This window comes from Curcuma longa, unplaced genomic scaffold (assembly GCF_044706935.1).
Source record: "Curcuma longa cultivar G26 ecotype Majalengka, Jawa Barat unplaced genomic scaffold, ITB_CL_G26_1.1 contig_22085, whole genome shotgun sequence".
Lineage (NCBI taxonomy): Eukaryota > Viridiplantae > Streptophyta > Magnoliopsida > Zingiberales > Zingiberaceae > Curcuma > Curcuma longa.
The window spans coordinates 1-8,514 of record NW_027431810.1 but is presented as its reverse complement, the minus strand read 5'-3'; the positions used below and the strand labels follow the sequence as shown (position 1 = coordinate 8,514).

The 8,514-nt window shown below is 39.2% G+C and overlaps 1 protein-coding gene across 3 annotated transcripts; it reads left to right on the top strand.

Moving 5' to 3' along the window:
* The first annotated feature begins 254 nt into the window (after positions 1 to 254).
* On the top strand, positions 255 to 4,413 carry LOC141817831 (B-box zinc finger protein 22-like). 3 transcript variants are annotated; one of them, XM_074705455.1, is made up of 4 exons: positions 255 to 606; positions 3,181 to 3,609; positions 3,723 to 4,019; positions 4,200 to 4,413. In XM_074705455.1, exons 1-3 carry the CDS (start codon positions 397 to 399, stop codon positions 4,008 to 4,010), a joined length of 927 nt encoding a protein of 308 aa, XP_074561556.1. In that variant the 5' UTR covers positions 255 to 396; the 3' UTR covers positions 4,011 to 4,019; positions 4,200 to 4,413. The 3 variants fall into 3 exon arrangements, with proteins under 3 accessions (XP_074561556.1, XP_074561558.1, XP_074561555.1); XM_074705457.1 differs by lacking the exon at positions 4,200 to 4,413 and adding an exon at positions 4,123 to 4,156; XM_074705454.1 differs by lacking the exon at positions 4,200 to 4,413 and having other exon boundaries at positions 256 to 606; positions 3,723 to 4,156.
* Positions 4,414 to 8,514: the final 4,101 nt, after the last annotated feature.

Here is an 8,514-nt window from a genome sequence, read left to right as displayed (position 1 = left end):
TTCCCGTTCGCTCCGAGGATGCTTCCGCGGATCCGTGTCGGCGTCGACCGTGGACGGCTGGATCGGGAGTGGGACGCGATGCTCCATGTTGCACGAGATCCTCTCTCTACGTCGCTGTCGGATCCAGGCCACCGGCCACGTCAACCGTGACGACGCGGTCGCCGCTTCGGCTCCTCCGCGGGTGGACCTGGAAGTCGGTGGCGTCTCGACCTTATCGCCTTCTCCGCCAATGGGAATTCGCAGAGCGGGATTAGGGTTTCTGTGTCGAGGGGCAATGGAACGTTTCCCCAGGCAGATATTTGTAGTCGCCGAGGTTGCAGCGCCAGCGCGACAGCTTCTGTAGAAATCTCGAGGGATCGCGAAGGTTCGGTGGATTGATCGGGGGGGAGGGGAGGAATGAAGATCCAGTGTAATGCGTGCGGGGCGGCGGAGGCGGCGGTGCTCTGCTGCGCGGATGAGGCGGCGCTCTGCTGGGCCTGCGATGAGAGGGTGCACGCGGCCAACAAGCTCGCGGGCAAGCACCAGAGGGTGCCGCTGCTCTCCGATGGGGCCGGCGGAGGAGGCGCCTCTTCCTCCCGCGGCGTTCCCAAGTGCGACATCTGCCAGGTACCCTACCTTCTGCTGATTTATAGATATTTCTGTCTCTCGGCCATTCTTGCGCTTGGTTGGTCTGTAGCTCGAGCCTTTAGGTTGAACTACTGGAGCTAAATTCCCACTTTTCTGCTGAAAATTTTGCAAGTATCCGGTTGAACTTCAAAGGCAGTACTTCAGAGCTGTTCTACTCCTCTTAGCCTGCTCCACCACTGCACATGCTTAAGTCATCTAATCCATGTTCTTGATTCCGTATACAACTAATTCGATTGATGATGCCTACTCATTCGTGGAGGAATATCCCCTAGATCTATCCTCTTTAATTGACAAATTTGAAAGTGCTCATTTTGTGTCTTTGGATGCATTATGCCACATGAACATTCTACATACAACAGCAATAACAACCAAAGCCCTGATCCTATCAAGTGGGATCGGTTATATGGATCTTCTTACATCATTGGATTGGATCCTCTACTATATCTTCATTTATATTTAAATGAATTTTATCCTAATATCATTTATCCTTGGGATGTATTGTGATGAGACATGCCTTTATATAACCTTGCTATCATGTGAATTTGCTTACCACGAATCACTCAAAACAATGTAGGCTTCTTTGTAACCTTGCTATCATGTGAATATGCCTATTATGAGCCACTTGCAGAACTCTGTTAGTTGCCTTATGCTATCCAGTTGAACTTAATCAGCTTAGTGGAAAAAGCACCATTTGTTTCTAGATGTGTTGTGCTCCTCTAGGTAAATTGAGGGTGGTTCACTAATACCCTTGACCTCTATTAGGGGTTCGCTCACTTGGATGGAAGCTATGTGAGAGCGGAGGTAAAATGATAAGTACATAAATGATGGAGCTACAAATATGTAACTTTATGAGTCTTTCCTTCGTCTGCCTTATATCTTCCATCTAATCAGATCATAACTTAAAAGACATTCTCCAAAACCCTTCATCTTCCTTCATTGAAAGTATGGAACATTCCTCATGTGTCACACAAGCTTAATGCAAAAACTAGGTTGTAAAAGTAGGCTGGAAAAGGTACATTCTTTTCCTATAGGATGACAAGAGAAACATCTTCAAGGGTTCAACCTCATCTATGTGCACACTACCGTGAGTCTTAACCCTTATGAGTTGCTTTGCTTCATGTACAAATATTTATTTAATTAAGGTTATCTGAAGGTGATCAATCATACATGTTTAATGATATATTTAATTTTTTTACACTGATTGGTTAAGTTTATTAACTTAATGTATCCTGAGATAGTAATTTTTTATCCTTACATTTGTTTTATCAAAAAATATATATATAGATCACGTATTTAACTACTTACCGCATATGAACTGTGTTGTTTCACCTGCATATTGCCTGCATATATATTTTAAAATTATAATTTTATCAAGATGCCAAATAAAATGGTTTCCCTTGGAATCAATCTATTGTCTACATGAAGGTGCCAACTAGGGCAATTGATAAAGGTGTTATGAAGTTGTTGTCAAGTTCTTTATTCAAGGTCTGTGTTCGTCAAAAAAGATTGTGAGATGGATGTTCAAAAGCTTCCAATATATATTTTTCTAAAAAAAATCTATTAATTACACATATTACTCAGAACCATTTAGAGAATCTTCAATCTGTTAAGGTTTTTTTAGTGATCCTTAGAAGAGACCCTATGATAAGTTGTATAGAAATGAAATGTAAGGTTGAGTTTTATATAATATTGAAGCTTAATTCTATGTTGCTTTTCTCTTTTGAAGTCTGAAAAATGGAGAAAGTCATATTAGATGCAGTGATTAGATGATGGGAAGAAGTGCAACAAAATATTCTTTGTAAGTGCAGAATAAGTTTTGATTGGAAACCCGATATTTTCCCCCTAAACTAAGGGAACTCAAACTGATCACATGATGCAGGATTAAAAAACACACCATGATAAGAACTCAAACTCTTCTAGAGGAAAATATTAGTAACTAAAAGATGAATATTACATGAGATTCTAATTCCTTCTATAGATCTCAAATTCAAAATAAGATCAAGTTGTTTTTAGAAGGCCTAACTTATCTCTAAAATTATAACACACTTTTAAAATGGTCTAATTTATCTCTAAAAAATATAATAAACTTTTAGTAACTCTTAAAAATTAAAAACATAGAGTTTTTAAAAAATTTAAAAATTTCTATTGATGCTCAATTTTGTAACTGTGTTACTATGGAGAGTAGTAATAGCTAGAGTTGAAGTTGGCAAGTCCCAATTCTCCCTTAAATGTATCGAGATTTCCATTTGCGAGAAACATGGAATATTTTTTAGGGGAGGGGAAAAAATAGTGGGCATCATTTAGTTTTAAAGTTTTGGGTACTAAGTGATCTAGATCTGGAGTACTACTTTCTGTCATAGGTAGGAGTTCAAATTCACATATTATTGGGAGAAGATTAACCTTGTCACTCCCGCTTCGCCTGAACGGAAAATTGTTTCACGTTGAATGTCAATGTGTTTAGTTATTGCTTTCGTTATATGTTCTCTTTCTGTATTCATTCTTGTTTTTCTCTTTGAACCCTGAACACTTCTTACTAAGCTTATGTCTTTCCAGGAAGCTTCTGGTTACTTCTTTTGCTTGGAAGACCGAGCCTTGCTTTGCAGGAAATGTGATGTTGCCGTACACACTGTAAACCCATATGTCTCTGCTCACCAGAGATTCTTACTGACAGGGGTGCGAGTAGGCCTCGACCACACTGAACCAGCTGCTTCTCCTCTTGCTGGCTCACAGTTGCATGTTTCAGGAAGATCTGTAGAGCCACAATCCAAACAACTGCCCAGTATTAGTAATCCCATGTCGTCCCTTGACACTAATGGAGTTGTATCCAGCCAAATGCACGAGGATGGAGGTTTAGTGGCAAGTAAAACCCCAATCTCAGGATTTAACATGCCTGGGAGCATATTGGATTGGCCTTTAGATGAGTTCTTTGGCTTCTCTGAATTTAACCAAAATTTTGGTTTCACTGAGCAATATTCTTCGAAGGTAGGCCCTGCGAAGGCGCATAAAGAATAATGTTTTCAGATCTCATTCTTTGTACTCTAGGAGATAGGCATTTTCATTTTCTTATGTGCTGATGAACATTGTTTGTTTGACAGGCTGACAGTGGAAAGATAGGAAGCTCTGAAGGGTCATCACTTCATCACATCACTGATGATGATGTGGATGCCGGCGAATGTTTAGGCCAACTGGTGCCTGAGATCCCATGGAGAGTTCCCGAAATTCCTTCTCCGCCGACCGCATCAGGTCTCGGCTGGCAAAGTATCCCACATTATTCAGTATCTGATGCTGTTTTTGTACCCGACATATCCACTTCCCATGATCCTACCTATTTCACTCAAATGCCTGCTAAGAGTCATCATCGTCATCGACAACGAAGATACTGAGACTCAGAGGTAATGCAGATAAGTTTGAAACTGGCTTGATAATGTAAAAGACACGTTGCTGAAGTTATATAATTCAGTTTCTTAGCTTACCCATCTATGTTTCTGGTCCCAGAAGTCAATATATATTTGAAATTGAAGTTGCAGAAGAGCATTAGGCCTCTCTATCTCTGGTTTTGGTTTTGTGGACAGCTTCATTGGCTTGCCCGCGCCTGTGCTAGAGGCTCGAGGACGAACTATGCCCGGAAAAAACATCCACTGTCCGAAGTGAATTTTGGATGTTGTGTTTGCCTAATCCATCCGCGAACAGGGAGTTATACATGAGACAGGAGTCTTCAACACATATGTTACATTTGAAAAGCAAATTAAGGCAAATGTTTTAGTATGTTGTTCCTGTAACAACCACCACTAGCATTCTATTTACTAGAGGGTTGGTTCAGTCAGTCACAGTGAAGCATTACAGTTACCTGAAGAGTCGATTAAGTGCAAAGGTTTAATGATTTCTCATGCAAGTTTAACAATAAAGTTCTCCACTGAACTCATTAGGAGTGTAAGCAAGCATTAGAATTAATTTTAATCACATTCATTCTCAAAAACTCAAGGAGAATTGTTACTTAGAGGGATCAATATACTTCACTAATTACTCTATTCATACTTTATTTCTATTTGACACTAGGAAACACACAGGGATAGACTAGTTTTTCATGTTGCCCTTGGCAAGTTGGATCAAGTGGAGTTGCTCCTTTTGCTCTTGAGGAAAGACCCACTCTGAGTGATCTCATCAGTTAAACCTTTACGGTTAGGTTTGTTCTTTCTATACATCCAACCCCTTTAATTCTGCATTTTTAATTTCCTATTTTCAATTTAATAAATTAATATACAAAACTAGCTATACCATGCATATAAAACATACCATAATTAACAAAACATGGATATAAGACAATCATGTGGATATATCAATTAACAAAACATACCATAAAATATATATGATAATCATGGATATATCAATTAACAATAACAAAATTAGACTTACAACAGGTGAAAGCACGAGTATGCGTAGGACCTTCACACCTCAAAGTAGGACCTGCACAATCAAATTTACAATGTTATATTATATAACCAAGATAATTATTTAAAATATACTAAAAATAATTAAATTAAGATACACTAACCCTAACCCTAAACCCTAATCCTATTCAATAACCCTAACCCTAAACATCAATCACTAACTCTAACCCTAAACCCTAATCCTAATCAATAACCTTAACTTTAACCCTAATTCTAAAATTAACCTCTAATCCTAACCCTAAAAACCTAGTCTAACCCTAACCCTAATGCCAGCACCCACCATTGGCCGGCCAACACCCCACCAGTGGTTGGCCGGCCGACCAACACACCACCAGTGGCCACATCCGCCGACGGCCAGGCAACTGGCCACCAATCGCGACGGCCAGCACCCACCCCAACGGCAGCGGTCAACTGAGTCACTCAGCCCACCAGCCGCCCCCTCCCAATGTCGGCGGCCAGCAGCCACATCCGCCGGTGGCCAGCCGACACACAGCACCCACACACCCCACCATCGGCCAGCAAGCGGCCCGCCACCGGCCGGCCAACACACAACACAAAATTAGGGGAAAATAGGAAAAACAAAGGCGAGAATGAGGAACTAACCGTTGCCAACCGTCACCTCCTCGCCCACTCATCGCCGTCACAGTCGTCGGAGAGACCGAGGAGCTGGAATCGCGGGGGAGCAGCGGAGGAGAAAGAAATCGTGGAGAAGGAGAAGAAGAAATCATGGAGAGAAGGAAAAGGGGATCAGGGCGGAAGATTAAGTTAGGGTATTTGGCGACGAAAATATTTCCGTGGCCAAATTCGTCGCCAATTGGCGATGAATACTATTTTCGTCGCCAATTTACGATGAAAAAATTGTTTTCGTCGCCGATTGACGACGAAAAAATGTTTTGGTCTCCAAATACCCTAATAATTGACCCCACCTGTTAACCCGATAACTTATGAAATTTACCAAAGAATAATGAATTCGGCGAAGTGTTGGCGACGAATAACAGAATTCGTCGCCAATTGGCGACGAAAATGTGTTTTCGTCGTCAATCGACAATAAAAATATGTTTTCGTCGCCAATCGGCGACGAAAATATATTTTCGTCGCCAATCGACAATGAAAATCTATTTTTGTCACCAATCGGCGACGAAAATATGTTTTCATCGCCAATCGACGATGAAAAATGTGTTTTCGTCGCCAATTGGCGACGAATTCTGTTATTCGTCGCCAAATACTTGCGTCTTTACCCGTGGTCTTTAGCCAACTTGACGACGAAACCATTTTTAGTCGCATATTTTGCGATAAAAATTCTTTTCGTCGCCAATTTTACGACAAAAATTCTTTTCGTCGCCAATTTTGTGACAAATATTAATTTTATCGTAAAGTTGGCGATAAAAAAATTATTTCGTCGCTAATATGCGACAAATGTGGCGACAAAAATATATTCATTCCAAATTGGCAACTAAAATGTTTTCGTCGCAAAAGTCATTGGAAATTTACTACGAATACGTTTTTTGTCGCAAAATTTATCGCTACTTTGCGACGAAAATTATTCGTCGCTAATTTTTGTCGCAAATGAGTTGTATTTTTGTAGTGTACTTTTACTCGCATGTTCAAAAAAAAGACAAGAGTTGGAGCGGAGACCGAGCAAAAACTATGAAGGTTTTAATATATATTCTTCTATATTTATGTATTTAATTTCTTAAATATTATAACATATTAATATTTCTTTTGATAATATAGGCTAAATATTGTGAGCTTGAGTTAGCACAACGATCTTCAGCTGGTATCTCTGAGGGATCTGAGCCCTTAGTTGGCAATGAATTGAGTCTGTGGTTGGAGGCGAGTTGGGGATACAAAGGTGGTGGAAGAATTTTGGGTATGGGTTCTTTGAGCAGAACCTATAGAATTGCTGGTAGCTCTTCTATCACCTCCTCTGCCGTCACATCACAGATACATAGTTTGATAGAGGAGGTAACCCACTTGAAAGGGTTATTAGAACAAAGAGATCAGGAAATGATACAAAGAGATAAGGAAATGAAACAAAGAGATAATGAAATTAAAAAATTACAAATACAACAAGCTCGGATCTTGCAACATTTTCAGTTGCAATCTATTCTTGGTGACGACGACGACGATGACGACGACGACGATGGTAGTGATCCTTCATGAGTTTTTTTGTGTATGAATTGTTTATAAGCATTATTTTAGTTATTTGGTATTTTATTAGAGCTGTAAGTTAATAATTTATATATTGTTAGTACTATTTATTTTTTTTAAACAGGTAGTTTTTATAAACAAATCCAAAAAAAAAGGTAAGTCTTTACATATTTAATTTATAGGTTTTAGTTTTAATTTTAAGAATGATACTTTCTCTTTATCTTATTTTTCTATGCAGGCGAAGATAAGATAGTGACGAAGAATCAAGCAGAGTTTCTGGCGGACCACGATGATCTCTTCTATCTTGTCTTCATATATCTTCTGATTTGTTTGTATCAGTACTTTGTAGCTTCTTTCCTGTATTATGATGATGTGACTTGGTTACGTTAGACTTATAGACATGTACATACATGTCTAATGTAGTTATTTGCTAGATTGTATTATGATTTTTATGGATTGTAGATGTTATGGATAGTTGGATGTTATGGATATTGATATTTTGGATGTTATGGATTCGTGTATGTTAGTGATATTTGGATGAAATGAATGGATGTTATTGCTTTATTTGTATTGGATTTGATATGCTTGTTTGTTACAGGTTACATGTATTTATGAATCGATTCGATTGGATCGATATTGTTTGTATATACAGGATAATCAACAAATAAATTATCCCAATTTTTTTTTATTTTACAATGAAATTGGCGACGAAAATCAATTTCGTCGCCAATTAGCGATGAATTTTCCAACGAAACAACGTTCGTCGCAATTATATCATAACTTACTATTTATCGAATATTTACGATGAAATCACAATTCATCGCCAAATTCATCGGCAATTGGTGACAATTGGCGACGAATTTTCATTCGTTGCCAATTGGCGATGAATTCGTTCGCCAATTGGCGACGAATGCAAATTCGTCGCCAATTGGCGATGAATACCAAATATCGCCAATTGGCGACTAATAGACAATTCGTCGCCAATTGGCAACGAATACAAGCTTTCATCGCCAATTGGCGACGAATTTGGTATTCGTCGCCAATTGGCGACGAATTTGACGATGATTTACTTGTTTCGTCGTAAATTTTTATGACAAACAGAAAGTTTTCATCGCAGAATTTTGGCGACGACTTTATAGCAACGAAAATTTTTCATCGCAAAATTCATTGGAAAACTGTTTGTGATGAATTTTTTTAGAAAATTCGTCGCAGAATTCGTCGCTAAATGCTATTTTTTTGTAGTGCTATAGATACCTTAGGGCTTGGTTCGCTAAATGCTATTGTTTGT

Excerpts from the sequence above, each read along its gene's own strand:
- LOC141817831 (XM_074705455.1), top strand. The coding sequence starts at position 397 with ATGAAGATCCAGTGTAATGCGTGCGGGGCGGCGGAGGCGGCGGTGCTC. Across the intron at positions 607-3,180 it reads CCAAGTGCGACATCTGCCAG|GAAGCTTCTGGTTACTTCTT; the intron begins GTACCCTACCTT and ends ATGTCTTTCCAG. Across the intron at positions 3,610-3,722 it reads CTGAGCAATATTCTTCGAAG|GCTGACAGTGGAAAGATAGG; the intron begins GTAGGCCCTGCG and ends TTTGTTTGACAG.